General features: G+C 44.7%; 2 protein-coding genes and 1 non-coding gene across 7 annotated transcripts in view; 1 reads left to right on the forward strand and 2 right to left on the reverse strand.

The window, feature by feature from the left end:
* RIOX1 (ribosomal oxygenase 1) overlaps positions 1-14,057 on the reverse strand; it is a 45,866-nt gene extending 31,809 nt beyond the window's left edge. For 2 of the 5 annotated variants that reach the window (XR_008382590.1, XR_008382591.1), the window contains exons 1-3: positions 12,235-13,946; positions 10,865-11,030; positions 1,839-1,904 (exon numbers count right to left, since the gene is read on the reverse strand). Coding sequence is in view for 2 of the 5 variants with exons in the window: in XM_053603442.1 (XP_053459417.1) it covers positions 11,989-13,914 (1,926 nt within the window). In the remaining 3 variants the exon portion in view is untranslated. Of the gene's footprint in view, positions 1-1,647; positions 1,905-10,864; positions 11,031-11,545 lie in introns of those variants that run through there. The other 3 variants (XM_053603443.1, XR_008382589.1, XM_053603442.1) reach the window with 3 other exon arrangements.
* Positions 1-20,063, forward strand: part of HEATR4 (HEAT repeat containing 4) — a 36,204-nt gene extending 16,141 nt beyond the window's left edge. The window contains exons 7-16 of the mRNA XM_053603427.1: positions 525-685; positions 1,296-1,400; positions 3,314-3,432; positions 4,549-4,729; positions 5,353-5,422; positions 6,137-6,326; positions 8,051-8,129; positions 9,592-9,751; positions 11,811-11,869; positions 19,905-20,063. Coding sequence (XP_053459402.1) covers positions 525-685; positions 1,296-1,400; positions 3,314-3,432; positions 4,549-4,729; positions 5,353-5,422; positions 6,137-6,326; positions 8,051-8,129; positions 9,592-9,751; positions 11,811-11,869; positions 19,905-20,063 — 1,283 coding nt within the window. The remainder of the gene's footprint in view (positions 1-524; positions 686-1,295; positions 1,401-3,313; positions 3,433-4,548; positions 4,730-5,352; positions 5,423-6,136; positions 6,327-8,050; positions 8,130-9,591; positions 9,752-11,810; positions 11,870-19,904) is intronic.
* A 327-nt stretch (positions 20,064-20,390) lies between these two features.
* LOC128595078 (U6 spliceosomal RNA) lies at positions 20,391-20,497 on the reverse strand. The gene has a single exon (XR_008382767.1). It is a non-coding gene; the product is annotated as a U6 spliceosomal RNA (small nuclear RNA).
* Between the last annotated feature and the right edge of the window lie 1,204 nt (positions 20,498-21,701).

A 21,701-nucleotide genomic window follows, 5' to 3' on the forward strand; every position in this document is an offset into this window, starting at 1 on the left:
TCTGCATATTAACTTCTAGGCATTGTCCACGTGCATTGTTGGAGTCGTATAATCAAAACAGCTATCATGGAATAGGCTTAAGGTGCCTAACTGCTGTCTCTAAGATGGGCTGTTCCTTGCCTTGATGAGGGGAGCAACAGGCTAACTGGTTTGGCCTTCTGCATACAGACATGGAACAGTTTCATTTCTCTGTGTTTTCCTAACCTTTCCAATATATCCAACCTTCTGAATCTCCAGTGGGGAAAAACAACTGCATCTTTCAGCAAGACCAGAAGTGCGTTATGTCTCTTGCCTAACAAGAGCCTGTAGGATTTAACTTTTCAGGTTGAGGTTTATATTTAAAACCTTGATATGATCTATTCTAGTATGGCTTAAATAAGGGATTGGATTCTAGACTAAAGGGGGCGCAGGGAAGTGAGACATCAGGTAGGAAGCAGCCTTGGGTACCGATCCAAAAGCTGTTCTTTTTGGGAGAAAACAGATCACCATTCTGAGCTGCTTTTTTTTTTACTGCACTGTGGCAGGTAACACCGTGGACAGCTGGGCTGCTGCTCAGTGCTTGGCTGTAGAAGGTGCTGTCACGTATCCTGTGATTAAGAGGATCCTCCACCAGCTGTTTAATAAGAAGAATGAAGACACTGAGGACCGGTCTTGTATCCTGCTAAGCCATCTCAGTGGGAAGACAGTATGTGTACATTACAACCAAGTTTTGGGAAACATTTGGGTCTTTGAGATCTGTGCATGCAAGAAATCTAAAATGCAGACGGTTGGGTAGGATAATCTCAGCATAGGCAAAAGTGAAGTAAATGTTAGTGAACCTGAGTATAGAGGTGTATAGGGGAAGTTACAATAGGTACCTGAATGCAAAAAGGAGGCTGCTAAGGGTGTCTGTGTATGCAAGGAGATTTGTGACATGTAGAACTTGTTACTGCTAGAAGTTTACCGTGGAAAACTGCACAAACTTACAAGGAGAAATGTGAAACTCACAAAGATTGAGGCACATGCAAAACATTTTAGGAATAAAAGTAATTAAAGTCAGAAAGGGTGGGTCCCAAGAGTTCTCTGTTCAGATTATTAAATCTGTATTTTGCCCCCTGGTTTACGATCCCAAAGTCAGTTGGCTTAAATGGAAGAGTGACCTATCTGTTAAAAACCCACCCTTTCCTTTGCTAGGGAGGAACATCTCATGTACTGTGACGTTAATTATGCAGGATGCCATGTTAGAATGGAACTTCAAGGTTCCAGTATCTCTAAAAGTGATTGTGAATATATCCACATAAGTCTTCCCTCCTCAGACCCTGATACACGCCATGCTGGCCATGGAGCTGAACAGCAGTCAATGGGAGGACCGGATTGTGGCCTGCCGGGCTTTGTCCCGGATCAGTGGAAATGTCTGCTTGGTAAACCTCTTTCTTTACTTCTAGGACAGAAAGTGTAAGAAAGGCTGGGGTCCCAAGCCTTTCCACTTTTGCTGCTCTCGAGTATTCTATTCTTACCAAATACATCTCTGTCCCCAAATTATTGCATCTTAGTTCTAGCCCAGAACTATCATCAAATAGCAGTATGTCCTTCTGTGACTTAAACTAGTGCATCAATGAAATAGCACAAAAACTGAGAGGAGCTTAAAGATCTTTTATAGGAATTTGACACTGCCTCAGCATCAATGGACTTTACAAAAGTAACAGCCAATGACATATTTCACCCTTCAAAACTAGTCCTTCATTACAGATAGCTTGACAAGCACAGTTTTAAGTTGCCCAATATATCAACTATACTGAGTGTTCAGTCACTGAGTATTCAGCACACATATGTAAAATAAAGTCCCTTCAACAACTCACAAGGCTGAGGCAGGAGGATTGTTTGAGGCCAGAAATTCAAGACCATCCTGGAAAACTTAGGAGACCCTGCAAGAAAAAGTAAGAAAATTAGCCAAGTGTGATGATCTGTTCCTCTAGTCTCAGCTATTTGGGAGTCTAAGGCAGGAGGTTGTGGTGAGCTATTATCGCACTCCACTCCAACCTGGGCAAGAACAAGACCCCATCTCTATTAAAAAAAAAAAAATCCACAGTACCTTCTTTCAAAAAACTGACATTATAGTTCGAATAACAAGACTAACATACACAAATGATTTAAGAACAAGTAGCAAATTAAGGTACTCTCTTAAAACTTTTCCGAGAGATTAGTGTAGGTTGAACTTACAGGTTAAAGTTCTGTGAAGAAGTTAGGGACTTGGCTAGAACAAAAGAGGGAATTCCAAATGACCACCATTTAGGTTTTCACCTGATCTCCTTTTTTCCCATTATTTTCCAGTCATCTTCAGCTGTCCAATGAGATCTTTTCCTTCTTCCCATGAACACTGGGTATCTCCAGAAAGGCCCAGAACACTGCTATTCCCATAAGAAGTGAACACCTTCCACTCGCATTTTGATAGGGAAAGCACAAGATCTGGCCATTAGCATAGTAACCACCTGAAGATGTTTCCAATTGGATTAGTTCCAGTTCATTTTTTTTTTTTTTTTTTTGAGATGGAGTCTCCCTACGTCACCCTCAACAGAGTGCCATGGCGTCACAGCTCACAGCAACCTTAAACTCTTGGGTTTAAGTGATTCTCTTGCCTCAGCCTCCCAAGTAGCTAGGACTACAGGTGCCCACAACACCCAGCTATTTTGTTGTTGTTGTTGCAGTTGTCATTGTTGTTTAGCAGGCCCAGGCCAGACTTGAATCCGTGAGCCTCGGTGTATATGGCCAGCGCCCTACCCACTGAACTAAGGGCGCTGCCGAAGATGAGAATTTTTGAGCTAAATCCTAAAGGAACATATCAAGTACCAAGTAGGGGTGAAGAAAGGAGATGTTTCCAGCACGGAGAACTGCCTGGGCACATTTACAGAATCATCATGTAGCAATCTTGTCCCTACCCTTCTGAGAAGTACACTTACAGGGTGACCAACTATCCTGGTTTCTCTAGGACCCAGGACTTTCAGTACTAAAATCAGGAAAGGCCCAGGCAAACTGAGATGAGTTAAGGATCACTTTCAAAATCTGTCTCTCACATACAGAGTACATTGGGACTGACACCATATAGTAGATAAAAGATGAGCTTGGGAAAAGAGACCCAGGTTTGAACCTTGTTTCAGCTCTCACCAGGTTAACTTTAGGCAAGTTAATCAAAGCTTTCATTTTATTATCTGTGAATGGTAACAACTACCCTCATTGGATTGTTTGAGAGATTAAGGGATGTAAAAATACTTAGCACAAGTTGTCAAGTACAAATAACATTCAATAAGTGGTAGCTAATTACTGCACCTTTTTATAGGATATGAAACACAAGTTGATCCAGCTGATGTGGAATGACTGGAATAAGAAAGTAAGGCATGCAGCTGCACAAGCACTGGGGCAAATGAGCCTTGGGAAGGAGGTGCATGACACAATCAGGTAAGGCCAAGTCAACACAAGTCAACTTCTATTCCTCCAAGTGTTCAGCGGGCCTGACATCCAGCCAGACAACATTTGTTGAACTCTTCTCAGCACAGTACCAGATTCCACTGCAGAAAGTTAACAGTCCCTATAGAAACTAGCAATGTAGGGTCGGCGCCTGTAGCTCAGTGAGTAGGGCACAGGTCACATACACGGCAGCTGGTGGGTTAGAGTCCAGCCTGGGGCCTGCTAAACAACAATGACAACTGCGACCAAAAAATAGCTGGGCATTGTGGTGGGCTCCTGTAGTCCCAGGCTGAGGCAAGAGAATCGCTTAAGCCCAAGAGTTTGAGGTTGCTGTGAGCTGTGACACCATAGCACTCTACCCAGGGCAATAGCTTTTGAGACTCTCTCTCAAAAACAAAATAATAAAAATAAAAATATAAAATCAAGCCCAAGCAACATAAAAAAACACCATCTCCTCAAAACAAAATTTAAAAGTTAGCCTGGCATGGTGGCATGTGCTTATTGTCCCAGCTACCGTAGAAGCTGAGGTAGGAGGAATGGTTACAGTGAGTTATGACTACACCACTGCACTCCAACCTGGGCAACAGAGCAAGGCCCTGTCTCTAAAAAACAAAATAATAAGAATACCAAATCGTACTAAAAACAAGAACAAATGGCATATATACCAGAAATGCCATCATGGAAAAATGGAACATTCCATGTGGGCTAGAGAAATAAGGCCAAGGAAGATTCGTGGAGGATGGATAAGACAACTGGCTAGGCATTCTGGGCTGGGAGCCAAATGCAGAAATGAGCATGGCTCATGTAAGGGCAGTAGAGAAGGGAATGTGACTGTGACAAGAGGTGCAAACCGATACTTTCCTTTATTCAGTCATTCAGTGAAGTCGAGTGCTTAACATACGCTAAGTTATAGAGCTTCAAATAAGACAGTCAAGGTCTGTACCCAGTTAAAACTAACGGGCACAAGGCTGAACAGAAAAAGGTGGGGCTGGATACTGGAAAGACTACAGAGCCTAGATTTTATCCTGAGGGCATTAGGAGGGAGGGGGCAAAGATAGGCTACTGAAAGTTTAAGGAAGGAAAATAAGGGCAACTTGTGCTTTACAGGGTCAAGCTGGCTCGAGGAAATTCCCGGGAGCGTGTGGAAGCCCTCTCCCTGATAAGTGAGCTCAAGCTCATGACCGCCAAGCTCCTTCCAAGCTTCCTGCGCTGTTTCTCTGATGACTTCATAGCAGTTCGGCGGGCAGCCTGTGTGGCAGCTGGTGCCCTGCAGATCCATGACAAGATGGTGAGTCAGGGAAACATGTTCTTATCTTACCTTATTGACCTAAAAACAGCATTTACCGTCCCTTGTTGTGCATAGCACACTCACCATTCTGTGGGGACACAAATGAGAAATCAGGACCAGGAAGGTGAGGAGGGGATATACAGGGCATGTGTTTATTAGGACCATTTTGCTCTCAGCCACTCAGTCTTCACTCTAGACTCTAGAGCACCCCCCTGAATCCAGTTCTCACCTTACTTAACTAACTTCTCATTACCAGGGTACTGATGGGCTTTAGTGGCAACTCCAGTGATCAGAATTATAATTTCATCACTTCTCGGCCTTTTGGCTAAGATCAAGTGTAGAATTATAATTTCTAGTTATTAGAGGGAAATCCGACTGAGGTGTTCAAAAGCAGCCATATGGGTACAGGCTTGTGGATTGAGAAAAATTAATCTATATATACCAGATAATTCAGCTAACACACTATGTATACAGGTTGGTACTTCTGACTCCAACTCACTTGTCACTAGAATTGATAGGTCATTTTTCAGTTATAGCACCTTTTAGAGATAAGTAGAGTCCCTGGTTCTGGTTTACTCTTGTTCTGGTTCTGCTCACTTAACGCTGTCTTTTATCCATTTCAGGTGCTCGAATGCCTCCTTGATCTGATACAGAAAGATCCTTCCTGGAAAATCAAGGCCTTTGCTATTCGAGGTATTACAAAAGTTGAGACCCCAACTGTTCAAATATATTCCCCTATGCTAGTAAAAAATGATCCCCCCAAACTTTCTAGTAACAGGGGAGGCATAGGAGAATGGATAATCTTAGCCTCTCAGAAGTGCCTTGGGAGAAGGGAAAGATTTTTATTATAATTTTTAGATAAGCATCCTTAGTCTAGGAGGTCTGTGTCAAACTTGTTAAGGTAAAGAGGCTGTCAAAACAGTCCTTGCCAACAGAATTAAGAATAAGTTCCAAGTAGATTTTTCATTCTACTATGTATATATCTGTTGGATACATCTTTTTTTCCCTAGAGTTTTTTTCTTTCTACCTAGAAGTCAAGACTGCTATAAGAACTAAGACCTTGCCATTACTTTTCCTAGTTTCTTCTTAGGATCTTGTGCCTCTCTTCCCCATCACCCTTCCTCAACTAGGCTGGTCTCCCAAGTTATCTGTCCCACATCTCACCCCCAAATGGGCAAATTAGTCCATGTTGACATCCTAATGGGCAAGGATGAGATGGAACTCCCCTTCTTAGAATTCTCTGGCAGGAATGTCCCACTCTAACCTATCCCTAAAATTCTAAGGGTGATTAATTGCCATCCAAAAGGGAAGATATTGTTTACAATACTCAACTTATTTTTGGATGTTAAGATATAGCTAACTCAGACTTCAGGGACAGTGGAACATGCTGCCCCCTAATCTCTGCAGCTTTGGGACAGATTGGAGAAGTCAGTCCCCAGCTGATAGATCTCCTGCTCTGGGCAATCCACTACGAAGCATCACCAGGTGTACGACTGGAAGCTTGCCGTAGCATCCGAGCCCTCAAACTTCAAGGGGACCGGGTCAGAGACACCTTTCTAGATGTGCTGCTCCTGGAGGACCATGAGGCTGTTCTAACGTATGTTCTAAACCTGTTTCCGGCCACGGCCTCTTGCACTGCCAATTCTCCCATCCTTGCTGACGGAGTATGTCCCTGCCTTTCCAGGCTGCCTAATGGCCAGTGAAAGCACAGGCCAACCTGTGCCATTCACACACCTACCCAAGAAAGTAACAAAAACTGGCTTAAATTAGATTGAAAGACAAGCTCATGTAGGTTATGTACCTTTTCTCCCCACCTCCTCCCACACTGATTATTTTCTTCTTCTTTTTTTTTTTTTTGTAGAGACAGAGTTTCACTTTATTGCCCTCGGGTAGAGTGCCGTGGCGTCACACAGCTCACAGCAACCTCCAACTCCTGGGCTTAGGCGATTCTCCTGCCTCAGCCTCCCGAGTAGCTGGGACTACAGGCGCCCGCCACAACGCCCGGCTATTTTTTTGTTGCAGTTTGGCCGGGGCTGGGTTTGAACCCACCACCCTCGGTATATGGGGCCGGCGCCCTACTCACTGAGCCACAGGTGCTGCCCTGATTATTTTCTTTTAAGTTATTCATATACTCAAATAAAATTTATCAAGTGCCCACTATGATAACGGGCTTTAGAGTCAAAAAGATCATGGTCTAAATTTCAGTTCTGACATGCAGTAGCTATGTTAGCCTGGGCAAGGTACTGAAATACTCTGAAACCATTTTTCCATGTATCAAATGCAGTTGATAGTCTACATTATAAGGCTGTAGAGACAACTGTCACAAAGCTGGTCAGTAAATGGTACCTATTACTACCTTTGAATATATCATCTCAAAAACTGCACATCATCCATATAAGCTAAGCATCATACAAAAAAAAAAACTGTAGTGAAATTTTCACTAACAGGTGTAAAAAAGTCTCCAACCAATATCACAAGAGAACAATGTTGTAAGGTATTTCTATACCATCTAATACTCATAAGCATGAGACAATCAGTTACTTTAGTAATGCTTTTTGATGATTTGCTGCCTAGTACAGTTTTTTCTTCATACCATTTTTGCAGAGAAGACTCAGTAAAACCACATTTAGGATTCTTGCCCAATTCCAAGTTCTATATTTTCCACCCCATGCTCTTTTATTATTATCATTTTAGAGATAATTATTATTATTATTATTATTATTATTATTATTTAGAGACAAGGTCTCACTCTGTCACCCAGGCTGGAGTGCAGTGGCAATTCAGCCTCAAATTCCTAGGTTCAAGGGATCCTCCTGCTTTACATTTTGAAGCAGTTATTATAGGCATCTGTCACCATGCCTGGCTAATTTTTAAAAACTTCTTTTGGAGACAAGGTGTTGGTCTCTATGTTGCCCAGGCTGGTCTCAACCTCCTGGCTTCAAGCAATCTTCCCGCTTCAGCCTCTAAAACTGCTAGGATTACAAACTGGGATTGTAAGCCACTACATCCAGCATCCCATCCTTTTTTTTTTTTTTTTTTTTAGACAGAGTCTCACTAGGTTGCCCTTGGTTGAGTGCCCTGGCTTCACAGATCACAGCAACCTCAAACTCTTGGGCTCAAGCGATTCTCTTGCCTCCCCCTCCTGGGGACTACAGGCACCCACCACAACACCCGGCTATTTTTTTGTTGCAGTTGTCATTGTTATTTGGCAGGCCCAGACCGGCTCAAACCCACCAGCCCCAGTGTAGGCACTGAGCCCGCCCCCCATACTTCTTTAAAGGACAGGGAAGCAGAATCCAACAAGTCCCTCTTGTCTTTCAGGGAAATTTACCAGGCAATGAAGATACTCAATTTAGAATGTGAAGCAAACCGAGAAATGCTTCAAAAGATCAAAATAAAGGTAAATAAGTGCAAGGTCTATTTTCGAGGGAATATCTGGGGCTCTCAAGAGTTCCTCAGACCCTTTTCCCCAACACAGAAATACTTTTTACAAACCCAAACATATATCATTTGAACATCTGTGCAAAAATAGGTTATAAAATCCTATTAGTTTATATAAAAACAAAACAAAATCCTACTAGTCCCATCAAGTAGCCCTCAAAATTAGGGTTTATTATTGTGGGGTTTGTTTGTTTTCTTGGCTGGTTTTTTTTTTTTTTTTTTTGAGACTACAGTGCCCAGGCGTCACCTAGCTCACAGCAACCTCAAACTCCTGGGTTCAAACAATGCTCCTTCCTGAGCCTCCTGAGTAAGGGACTAGGGGCGCCTGCCATGATGCCTAGCTTATTTTTCCTATTTTTAGTAGAGATGGTGGGGGGGGGGGTGTCTCGCTCTTGCTCAGGCTGGTCTTGAACTCCTGAGCTCAAGGGATTCTCCTGCCTTGGCCTTCCAGAGTGCTAGGATTACAGGTGTGAGCTGCCACACCCTGTCAGATTTTCTTAATTTTCCTTAATGTCTAATTTGGGTTCCTTACCAGCTGAAAGGGTTATTCTAATTTGTCAAGGCTATTAGATGGAAGAATAGAGGGGAAAGGACTTTAAAAAGGTAATCCACGAAACCAACTTCAGTGAAGTTTATTTTTTTTTATTTATTTTTGAGACAGAGTCTCTCTGTTACCCAGGCTAAACTGCTGTGGCGTCAGCCCAGCTCACAGCAACCTCAAATTCCTGAGCTCAAGTGATCCTCCTCCCGAGTAGCTGGGACTACAGGCACCTACCACAACACCCAGCTAATTTTTCTAATTTTAGTAGAGACAGGGTCTTACTCTTGCTCAGGCTGGTGTCAAACTCCTTAACTCAAGTGATCCACTTGCCTTGGCCTGCCAGAGTGCTAGGATTACAGGTGGGGGCCACCGCACCTGGTAGAAACAGGCATTTCTGAGTAGGTTTCTTTTATCCTGCCAAAAAAACTAAGGTAAAATTTTCACTAATGGGTGTATAAGAATCTCCAACCAGTATCACAAGAGAACAACATTCTTTTTTTTTTTTGTAGAGACAGAGTTTCACTTTATTGCCCTCGGTAGAGTGCCGTGGCATCACACAGCTCACAGCAACCTCCAACTCCTGGGCTTAGGCGATTCTCCTGCCTCAGCCTCCCGAGTAACTGGGACTACAGGCGCCCACCACAACGCCCGGCTATTTTTTTTGTTGTTGTTGCAGTTTGGCCGGGGCTGGGTTTGAACCCGCCACCCTTGGCATATGGGGCCAGCACCCTGCTCACTGAGCCACAGGCGCTGCCTAAGAGAACAACATTCTTAGGCATTTCTCTACCACCTACTACTCATAAGCATGAGACTAAAGTAATGTTTTTTGATGATTTGCTGCCTAGTACAGTTTTTTTTAACATCATTTGCTCTAATCTAGATTAACACGCTAAATCAAAAGGACTTGCTCACACAGAAAATATTCAAGTTTGAGAAGGTCATCAGAAAAGTGAAGGAAGAAGCAAAACGTATTTACTTACAACCCAAAGAAGATCAAGAACCACTGACGCTACATAGTCTTCTCAAAGCAACTTTTCAGGGTAAGTTTCCTAGGGGGTCAGTCCTATTCCTTGACTCCTTTAGTAAGCCTTTTCCAGAATCTGGATGTTTTGTGACATATTAGTGAACTCTACAGGATGAAAGCATCAGGAAAGCCTACTTTTCTTTCCTTCTTGGCCATCATCCACTGAGTTTTTATTTTTTCCCGTCTGCCAGGTTTTTATTCATTTTCTAGTTTATCCCTTAAAAAAAAAAAAAATAAGGTAGCTGTATTTGAACTGATTTAAAAGTTCATAAAAGGACATATTAGAAAAACAAAAGTCTTGGGCGGCACCTGTGGCTCAGTCGGTAAGGCGCCGGCCCCATATACCGAGGGTGGTGGGTTCAAACCTGGCCCCGGCTGAACTGCAACCAAAAAATAGCCAGGCGTTGTGGCGGGCGCCTGTAGTCCCAGCTGCTCGGGAGGCTGAGGCAAGAGAATTGCTTAAGCCCAAGACTTAGAGGTTGCTGTGAGCCGTGTGACGCCACGGCCCTCTACCCGAGGGCGGTACAGTGAGACTCTGTCTCTACAAAAAAAAAAAAAAAAAAAAGAAAGAAAAACAAAAGTCTTTATAAAATGAGTGTTGTGGGGGTGGCGCCTGTGGCTTAGTGGGTAGGGCGCCGGCCCCATATACCGAGGGTGGCAGGTTCAAACCCGGCCCCAGCCAAATTGCAACCAAAAAATAGCTGGGCATTGTGGCGGGCACCTGTAGTCCCAGCTACTTGGGAGGCTGAGGCAATAGAATCCCCTAAGCCCAGGAGTTGGAGGTTGCTGTGAGCTGTGATGCTACAGCACTCTACCGAGGATGATAAAGTGAGACTCTGTCTCTACCAAAATAAATAAATAAAACAAGAGCTGTGTATGTTTGATTAAGCACATACACACATACAAAGACTTTAATCATGGTTGCCTTGTCTGGAAAGTGGGGTTGGAGAGACAGCTATCATTTTACATAGATGCACATCTATGCTGTTGTAACTTTTTAAAAAAGATTTTATAAAGTTCTCAACTTTAAACAACTGAACCTATCAGTTATGGTGATAAAATCTTAGTGTGCCAGACACGACTTAAATGATGAGGGTACAGAAATTAAGCTGTATCAAATTATACTTACAAAATCTGTGTGCCCAAGCGTAGCAGTAGCTTCAGGTCACTCAGTCAGCTGCCTACCAGATACCACCCCAAACCCAGGTCTTCTGGTTCCAAGTCCAGTGCTCTTTCTGGTACACCAGGCACTTTTCCACCAACCATGAGACCAGATTTGAGAAAGTTTCTTCCAACTGCCAGAAAAAAATGAAAGTGGAAAATAACTTGAACACCAGCCTTCCCTCATGGATAGCTTGCTAAAAGTTGGTTTACTAAGACCTATGACACCATAGCTAAGTGACATGCTTCCCCTCTAGAAGCAGTGCCAGCCACTGATGCAAACCAGCACTGAGCAAAAACATAATGTACTTTTAAAGTTGATCTTGTAATGGAAAATGACTTTTCTACTAGGATTGGACTATTTAGAATTCAAGTAGCATATTTTAAAATAAAAAAATTACCCCCCAAATTAAAGAACTGGCCCAACCAGATGAGTTCTCTTCTTTAAAAGGTTAATATTCTCCATTTACATCCTACAACCACCGCAAATTGCTTTTCATCTCAAGCATTATAGGTTTTCCCTGTCTTCCACCCCCTCCCACATTTCTGCAAACCATCTGACATAATAATCTAGTCTTAGAAAAGGAAAACAACATCGCTTCTTGGCCTTTTGGCTAAGATCAAGTGTAGAAAAGGAAAACATTCTTTGTCTTTGACATTTTAATTTTCTAATGTTCATACAAACTTAGTAACAAACAGTATACTGACCCCAAACCTCCCCCCAAATTGGTGAAAGAGAATTCAAATACAAGATTCAAATTTCAAATAAAAACTTCTGGTGTCTCAAGCAGAATGACATGGCCAGTGCTACACAGTACAGTGAAGCCTGAGCATGATGAAGCTGGTTCTCTAAAATGATTAGAGATCAAGGTTACTTTTTCACTTCCAACGTCTGCTTTTACATTTGTACCTAGATGAAGTGGTTCTTCCTAGAAGACCGTCTGAGGCTTGTGACATTGAAGCAGTCATAAAGGTAAATGTAAGCACACTGATGATTATCAAGGTAAGAACATGAATTAAAAAAAAAAAAAAGTGGCAGTGGTAGAAGAGAATCCCTCCTGCCTTGTTTCCAACAATTAACAAGAAACCTGTTTAAGTTAGAGGCATCTTGGTTAGCAGCAACCCCTTATCATACAACATGGTTGCCAAGGAAAGCTGGTCCTCCACACTGTCACAGGGCAGGTCCCCTACTCTCACAAACTCTGGGTAGGAGCGAAGCAAGAGTTCCATAGCATCTGCTTGCTGGGGGTATATTTCCAAGCACTTGGGCTCTTCCAGATGATAAACACGGGAGTTTTCCACTGTGTAATAGAGAAACAAATGGCCTCCCTCACCCACCAGACGAGCTATCCCATCCTGAAGCATGTGGACTTCTGTTTCTGTTGTCAACTGGGCCCCCACATTTACAGGTTGTCCAGCCTCCCAGCGAATCGGGAGCCCGTGAACACTTAGTGCCCTCTCCCTATCAGTCAAAACAGGGGGCAGAGAATCATGGATGAAGTCTTTAGCTCGCTGGTCAGCCACAGCATCAACAGGAGCAAAGTGTCCCAGCCTGGCAACCAAGACCCGGACCTTCTCCATGAAAGCAGTTCTTCGTGGATCCTTAGAATCAGAATGCTGGGCCCCCATGTAATCCATAAAGTCTCGGGGAAGACCCCTCCGAAACTCCACGTTTTCTTCCATTGCAGCCTGCACAGCCAGAGGCAGTACAGCCTCTAGAAAGTCTCCCCAGGTATTGCGCTGGTACGTGGACAAGGTCAGGTGCAGGGAGTGGACTCCATCCTGGCATTCAGCTTGGTGAATGAAGCCCCGAGGAAAATAAAGCAAATCTCCAGGTTCCAGGACGGTCTGCAGCACCGGCTCACCGAGGTCATCCTGACTGAAGTTAGGGCTAGATGTCAGGGCCAGTTCCTCAGCTGAGACCCGGGGTCGGTAGACACGCCAGAGTTTCCTACCTTCCAGCTGCAGCACGAAAGCTTCGATGTCGTCGTAGTGAGGGGCAAAGCCCTGCGAATTGGGGGGCGTGAGGTAAACGTTGGAGCCTGCCATGCTTCCAAACTGCTCTTGGAGTACGGCCAAAAACTGCCACACAGTGGTCGAGAAAGCCTGCGGACACAGGAGGCGCAGAGAGCAGCCGGCCTGGTACAGGGACCACGCGGCGGCTGGCAAGGCGCGGCCGGGCGGGTTCAGGGTCTCGCGCCTCCCATTGATGTAGCGCGCGGCGTCCAAGTGCTGCCCGAACTGCACCTCCTCGTTACGCAGTATTGAGTCCATATCGGCAGTAGAGAAAAGGCCCTCGTAGTAAGTGCGGTCCTGCCGCCGCACTAGCACCGCCTCCCGCTCCCACAAGCGCCGGTAGAAATGATCTGGCGGCATTGGCGCGATGAGCCACTCAAAGAGGTGTGCTGCTCGCCGCCGGCTGCTGGGGATGCGGTTCAGCTCCATCAAGACGCGCTGCAGCGGGGAGTCCCAGGACAGCTCTCCACCGGTGCTATCCACCTCCGGTCCTGACAACGTCGCAGGGGCCCCGGAATGTGGGGCGGCCCCCAAGTGCTTGGCTGTGCACAGCAGGGCAGAGTTCTCCACCATGCGGGCCGGCGCAGCCGCCAAAGCTGGCAGGAAGCGCACTGGTGGGGTCTGCGCTTCAACAAGACGCGCTGGCTGGGTCTGCAGGGAGTGCGCGGCGGGCGAGGCTTCCAGCAGCTCTGCAGGCCCCAGATGGCCGTAGGGCTCTCGCCGGGCTGCGTCCGGGATGGCTGCCACTGCTGTCCCGCTAGGCAGTGCGTCCTCCAGATCGTTGGCGGTGGACTCCACTCTCGAGTCCTCCAAGTCCTCGCTTGGCAGCGTCTGGACTCTCAGCGCTGCCATGCGGGACGCTGCACTTCTTCTCAGCTGCCTCCGTATCTTCCTGGGTCTCAAGGGCAGGGCCAGGATCGACCCGCCACGTGGCTGGGGCTGGCGCCGACGCCTCGGCCGCCCGCGCCTCAACACCCCTACACCAGTTTGCAGCCGGTCCATGGCCAGACTGTGCACTCTCGCAGCCAGGCCGGAGATGAATAAGACAGTCACACAGACAGCGGCGGCGGGGCACTCTGGGAAGGGGGCGTGGCCTCCAGCTAGCTCTGGGTTAGACACGCCCACCAATCGTCCTCCCGGCTTCTCCAGCTGGCGGTGTTAGCAAATGTCTTCATTAAATGCATGGGTTCATTTAATCACTGCTAAACTAAAAGGATTCTGCCTTTAGAGGGCAATTTAAAAATCAGCTTGCTAGGAACTCCAGGAGAAAGACAGTTGGCTACTTAACTCATTTTTCTCCCAGTCTCTGCACATTGCAGTGTTCCTTGGACGTCCTCATTTCTGAACAGGAGTCCTCAGCAACTTCCCATGGGAAAGTACACAATTCTTGTTTTTCTGTTCTTTCCTTCCTTTTTTTGAGACAGACTCTCACTTTGTCGCCCTCGGTAGAGTGAGGTGGCATCATAGCTCACAGCAACCTCAAACTCTTGGGCTTAAGCGAGCCTCTAGCCTCCGCCTCCCAAGTAGCTGGGACTACAAGCTCCGCCACAACGTTCTGCTATTTTTAGAGACGTGGTCTCGTTCTGGCTCAGGTTGGTCTTGAACTGGTGAGCTCAGGCAATCCACCCTACTCAGCCTCCCTGAATGCTAGGATTACAGGTCCAAGGAATATGCGCAAAGGTTGAGATTTGGAATGCCTGGGACAAAGTCTGTTATTCTACGGAACATCCCACCAGGTTCTCTGCAATGCAGATGCTTCATTGATGGAAGCCCCAAGACTTCTCCACCTTTTTCTGTACGTATCCTGACAGTCCTTGGCCCAGCTCTGAAAAAGAAGTTATTGACTTCTTTACTTTCATTCTTGATATCTACCCTTCCTAACCCATTAGGCTTTGTTTCATTAGCTAAGATTTTTCTCCTCTTCCTCCTATGAATCTTGACTCTAGGTTTCTCATTTAACAGAGTAGTAGGCCTGTGGGTGTAATTGTTGAGAACAAGGTCACTGTCTTCATGCCACTATGTGTTTTGCATATAGAAATTATTTGTCTTCATTTCAATCGTTTAAGATGAATTCCTAGAAATGAAAGGACTAGATTAAAGGGTAAGGTACAAATCACACTACAGTGCTTCCATGCCTCTCTCTTTCGCCGTTGCACTTCTATCCAAACACTTGCCAAAGCTTTTAGCTTTTATCTCTACCCGTGTCTAATATCCATTCTGTCTTTATATAGACAATAGAATCTCCTAAGCCCAAGAGCTGGAGGTTGCTGTGAGCTGTGACGCAACAGCACTCTACCGAGGGCGACAAAATGAGACTCTAAAAAAAGAAAAAGAGTTTGAGGTTGCTGTGAGCTATGATGCCACAGCACTCTACCCTGGCAATAGAGTGAGACTCTGGCTCAAAAAAAATTTTTTTGTGTGTGTCTATACTAAGACACACACACACAAAAATATTTTTGTGTTGTAAAGTTGGGTGAATTTTAACAAATATATGATATCAGGTATCCACCATGTATCATACCAAAGAGTTTTACCACCCTAAGTGTCTCCTATATTTTACTTATTCAATCCCTTTCTCCTCCCCCCCAAGACATCTGACAACCACTAATTGTTTTACTGTCTCCATAGCCTTTTTCAGAATGTCATATAATTGAAGCCATACATTATGTAGCCTTTTCAGACTGGCTTCTTAGGAATATACATTTGCAGAGTTTCATGTATGTGCATGCCTCTTTGTGGCTTGATAGCTAATTCCCTTTACCTCTGAGCACGAGACAATTGTATAAATGTCCCAGTTTGTCCTTTCGTTTACCGAAGGATATCTTGGTTGCTTCTAATTTGGGGAAAATAAAGCTTTTAAAAACACTGATGTGGGACACAACTATAAGAGGGACCTTACCTAACAAATGCAAACATTGTAACCTAATCATTTGTACCCTCACATTAATCTCAAATATAAATAAATAAAAACATTAATGTGCAGGTCTGACCTTTTACCATTATTTCAGTTCTTCATTTCATTTTTTTTTTTTTAGACAGAGCCTCAAGCTGTCACCCTGGGTAGAGTGCCGTGACATCACAGCTTACAACAACCTCCAACTCCTGGGCTCAAGTGATTCTCTTGCCTCAGCCTCCCAAGTAGCTGGGACCTCAGGTGCCCACCACAATGCCCGGCTATTTTTTGGTTGCAGCTGTCATTGTTGTTTGGCAGGCCTGGGCTGGATTCGAACCCGCCAGCTCATGTGTATGTGGCTGGCACCTTAGCCGTTTGAGCTACAGGCACTGAGCTCAGTCTTCATTTCAAAGATAATATTCAAAAATAAAAACAATAAACATATAGCTATGCCCATGACTTACATATGTAGAAAAATTAGCTGGGCATCGTGGCAGGCTCCTATAGCCCGAGCTACTTGAGAGGCTAAAACAACTGGCTCACTTGAGCTCAAGAGTTTGAGGTTGCTGTGAGCTGTGATGATACCAGGGCACTCTACCTAGGGAACAAAGTGAGACTCTGTCTCAATTAACAAATAAATAAGTGGAGGAATGCATCCTGAAAATCAAAATTAAAATGGTATGTTACAGTATAATTATCCTTTTTTTTTTTCTGAGACAGAATCTCAAGCTGTGGCCCTGGGTAGAGTGCTGTGGCATCATAGCTCACAGCAACCGCCAACTCTTGGTCTCAAGCAATCCTCTTGCTTCAGTTTTTCTATTTTTTAATAGAGACAGGGTCTTGATTTTTGCTTAGGCTAGTCTCAAACTTGTAAGCTCAAGCAATCCACCCGCCTCAGCCTCCCAGAGTGCTAGGATTACAGGTGTGAGCAACTATGCCTGGCAGAATTATCCATTTTTAAGTAATGAAAAGCATGATAATGCATTGATTTTATTACTTAAGTAGTAATAATGCATTCTAATGTGTAGCTGCAATGATAAGTTATTATCATGAATTAAGGAATAACATAAAAATGACCAGTTGAAGTGGTTCACATCTATAATCCTAGTACTCTGGGAGGCCAAGTCAGGAGGATCCTTTGAGTTCAGGAGTTTGAGACCAGCCTAAACAAGAGGGAAGCCCTGTATCTGCTAAAAATAGAAAGAAATTAGCTGGGCATGGTGGCATAAGCCTGTAATCCCAGCTATTCGGAAGGCTGAGGCAAGAGGACTACTTGAGGCTAGAAATGTGAGGTTGCTCTGAGCTATGATGCTATGGCACTCTAGCAAGGGCAACATAATGAGACTCTTATCTCAAAAAAAAAAAAAAAAAGACAGAGGGGGTGGTGCCTGTGGCTCAGTCAGTAGGGTACCAGCCCCATATACCAAGGGTGGTGGGTTTGGACCCGGCCCTGGCCAAACTGCAACAAAAAAATAGCCGGGTGTGGTGGTGGGCACCTGTGATCCCAGCTACTCAGGAGGCTGAGGCAGGTGAATCGCCTAAGCCCAGGAGTTGGAGGTTGCTGTGGGCTGTGACGCCACGGCACTCTACCGAGGGGATAAAGTGAGACTCTGTCTCTACAATTAAAAAAAAAAAAAAAAAAAAGACAGAGAAAGAAAAAAAGAAATTACACTATACTGAATGTGCATACTGACTTCATTTCACATCACCAATTCAGTGAGCACTGTGGGCCATAGATTTCCTGGGAGGTAATCTTATATCAGGACAGCTAGCAATAACCTAATTAACTCTTACCTCTGGCCAAAGCACTTACCATAGAACAAGAAGTCCATGGGGTCAAATGGCCATTCCCTATTAGAGCCCACATCTGCCTTATAGACTGCAAACTCTGGGCACCCAAAACGCCAGAATTTTCTCCCTGTTTTCAAGCTTGGGTGGGCTACTTTGTATTGGAATGGGTGAGCAGCATTGCTGGTGTATGTACCCACAGCTCAAGGTGTGGTCAACAAGTAATTGTTTGTGGAGGTATATGAACAGATCTTGGTCATGCAGCCTAGAGTGTCCACATGTGTAAATTGTGAAGCTCTCAGAGTGTGGGATGGAACTGGGAATGGAAAGAGATGGGGGAGCTAAGGGTCTGCTTTGTGTGCCACCATATTCTGGTAAGGAGCACCAGAGAATTTGAGAATTCCAAATTCAGACCTGGTCTCCTTGTCATGGTAGGTGACAGAATGTATTTTACTAACAGTTTGTTAGCTTTCTTTGAGATATTGAAATATTCAGACATTATGGCAAACAGGCTTTGATTTGTACTTTTGCCCTAGACTGAGAATTCATTTGAGCATAAGGATATTCCTCTTATTTATTCAAAGAGTTATATATGTACCTTGATTGATATTAGAACTATTTAGACTTCTGGGGATGCTTTAACCTAGGTGCAAGCTCAACCCTGGCCATCACTACATGGAGCTATTAAGCAGTGGGCTGTTAACTCTAAATGACTTCCTCCCCTCAGCACCTCCCAAGAGGTGCTGCATGAGTAGCTCATAGTAGCTGCTTCTTATGCACAATACTGAAGATATGGAAAACATTGGCTAACCCCCAAGATCACCATGCAGATGCCCAGACTTTCTTGGGTGGGCAATTCAGACCTATTCTCTGAAAGTGGTTCAGTGGTGTACCCAGAGACAAGACTGGGAAAGGTTCAGGCCAAGTTTAATGAAAGGAGACTGGGACTCATCTGGGCAAAGACAGTGGCTGCATCAAGAATGGTTTGGGGGGCGGCACCTGTGGCTCAGTCGGTAAGGCGCCGGCCCCATATACCGAGGGTGGCGGGTTCAAACCTGGCCCCAGCCAAACTGCAACCAAAAAATAGCCGGGCGTTGTGGCGGGCGCCTGTAGTCCCAGCTACTCGGGAGGCTGAGGCAAGAGAATCGCCTTAAGCCCAGGAGTTGGAGGTTGCTGTGAGCTGTGTGAGTCCACGGCACTCTACCGAGGGCCATAAAGTGAGACTCTGTCTCTACAAAAAAAAAAAAAAAGAATGGTTCGGGGAGCGGGCACCTGTGGCTCAGTGGGTGGGGCGCTGGCCCCGTATACTGAGGGTGGCAGGTTCAAACCTGGCCCCAGACAAACTTCAACAACAACAAAAAAATAAAAATAAAAAATAAATAAAGAATGGTTTGGGGCTTGTTATTATACTGGGCATAGGAGAGGAAGATTACACATATTTCTGGAAGTTTTTTTGTTTTTGTGTTTGTTTGTTTGTTTTTTTGAGACAGAGCCTCAAGCTTTTGCCCTGGGTACAGTGCCGTGGCATCACAGCTCACAGCAACCTCCAACTCCTGGGCTCAAGAGATTCTCCTGCCTCTGCCTACCAAGTAGCTGGGACCATAGGCCCCCGCCACAACGCCTGGCTATTTTTTGGTTGCAGCTGTCATTGCTGTTTGGCGTGTCCGGACTGGATTCAAACCGGCCAGCTCAGGTGTATGTGACTTGTGCCTTAGCTGCTTGAACCACAGGTGCCAAGCCAAACATCTTTTTTTTTTTTTGAGACAGAGTCTCACTATGTCCACCCTCATAGAATGCCATGGTGTCACAGCTCACAGCAATCTTCAACTCTTGGGCTTAAGAGATTCTCTTGCCTTAGCCTCCCAGTTAGCTGGGACTACAGGTGCCTGTCACAACGCCTGGCTTTTTTTTTTCTTTTTTGCAGTTGTCATTGTTTAGCAGGCCCAGGCCAGGCTCGAACCCACCCGCTTTGGTGTATGTGGCTGGTGCCTTACTCACGGAGTTACGGACTCCAAGCTGATTTCTGCAGGTTTTTAGAGGGGCTAGGGTCTTTCCTGTGGAACTCTTGGAGCGGAACCAGGCAGGTCTTCTGTTCTGGGAGGGGAAGAGGGGGAATGGTTTAGACTCCTATCATCTTCCATATCAAGCTAGGGTCAAGGGAGGCAGGGCTTGAACTTACAGGTTTTATTTTCTTAACACAGTAGTTAAGAGAGCTATTCAGACAAACTGGCCCAAAAGGCCTTCACCTTGAATCTGTCCATATGAGACATGTGTTTAGCAAATATACTTATATTTTAATATTTCTCTGCAGCCTGTGATGCCCTGCACACCAAATCCCTGGTTACAAAGTGCACTCTCAGGCCTAAACACAAGAAAGAAAAGTCACTTGCCACTTGTCAAAGATCTACGCACCTCCCTGGAGAAAAGGATTGCTATGGGACCATTTGGATCTCACCAGCCAGCTCTCTAGCTGGACAAATACTCAGAAGATATTTTTTCCAGCATCATGTCTCCTCCCTCCCTAGGTGCTCGTCTCTAGGTTGACCATTTCTCTTGTTCTAAGACACAAGCAGCAGAGGACCTGGTCGCATTCTGTCTCTTGAATTGATATTGTACAATCTTGTCACAGTATTTATTAAAAAAAAAACATGTAACAGTAGACTTGATCTTTTAATGTGCACCATTTACACAGAGGGTTACAACAATGATATCCCCTTAGATGATAGACCACGTTTTTCCATACCCCAGGAAGATTATATGCTAAATGTGGGTCAGAGTTCCAAATCTTTTTTTTTTTTTAAATAAGGAATGCTTCACAAATTTACATGTCATCCTTGTGTGGAGACCATGCTAATCTTCTTTGGATCATTCCAACTTTAGTATATGTGCTGCCGAAGCAAGCACCAGAGCTTGAAATCTTACTAGAATAGAAATATTGACAGACCCAGCATCTTTTGTAAGCTGTAGGAATTGCCCTCTGAAACCCAAACTAGAATCCCATTTGTCTAGAAAAGAAACCGCTCAAGTGACTTTTTTTCTTTTTTTTTTTTTTTTTATTTTTGGCCGGGGCTGGGCTTGAACCCACCACCTCCGGCATATGGGACCGGCGCCCTACCCGTTGAGCCACAGGCGCCACCCGTGACTTTTTTTCTATTCACAAGTCTAGTCTTTCTTATTCTACAGCAGCTATTTCTTAACTATAGCCCATAGCTTGACAGGGAAGCCGTATCACAGAACTGTTACAAAAAAATCCAAGCCAGCACTTTTATTTCCCCCTTCATACCACATGGGTTGGGGTGATTGCATTTAGATTCTTGGAACGTACTTAATACTTAAAAGATTTAGGCATCATGGAACAGCTGCAGACTGCATCTGTGCCATAAAATGGGATTCTGTAAGGGCATGTGATACCCAAAAAGTTGCCATGGAAAAGGAGACACCTAGAGTTCTAAGCAGAGTGAATCCAGCTGCCTTTCCTAAAAACTGCTGTTTACAGCCTAAAAGGCTTTGAGACATTCGATAATGAAAATAATGGCAACATGAACCTCTCTCATTTTTCCTTCCTCTAATCACATCCTCTCTTCTGATAGCATTGCTATTGTCAAAAAAAGAAAAAGTGACATTTTCTCCTGTGAATTTCTACCAGCAATGAAACACGGGAGGGGGAAGAACTTTAGGGAAATGAGTTAACTGTATTAACAGAAACACTTGTTTCTTTCCCTGACTCATGTAACCCATGTTTATATTTATTACTTTACATATTCCATCCAAGTGAAATACTAATCTAAAAAGCACTATCAAATAGATCAAAGTTGTTTCCACAGCTAACCTGAGGATTCTGGAATCTGGCAACTATGAGGCATTCAAGATAATGAACAATTCTGTTTGAGTACTTTTCTGGGGCCCCCCTCCCATCTTTGAATTTGTCATTTCACAGTGAAAGGACTTTATTGTACACTCTTTGCTTTGCTGGCAAAATCAAGAGAGCTGAACTGAACTCTTTGGTTCAGCCGGCCAGCAAGGCCATACAGAGGGTCTATTAGGCCATCAGCAACTGTGGGAGACGGAGCAGCAGCAGAAGAAATGGCCCTTGTCCTGGAAGAGTTTA

This window comes from Nycticebus coucang, chromosome 9, assembly GCF_027406575.1.
Source record: "Nycticebus coucang isolate mNycCou1 chromosome 9, mNycCou1.pri, whole genome shotgun sequence".
Classification (NCBI taxonomy): Eukaryota; Metazoa; Chordata; class Mammalia; order Primates; family Lorisidae; genus Nycticebus; species Nycticebus coucang.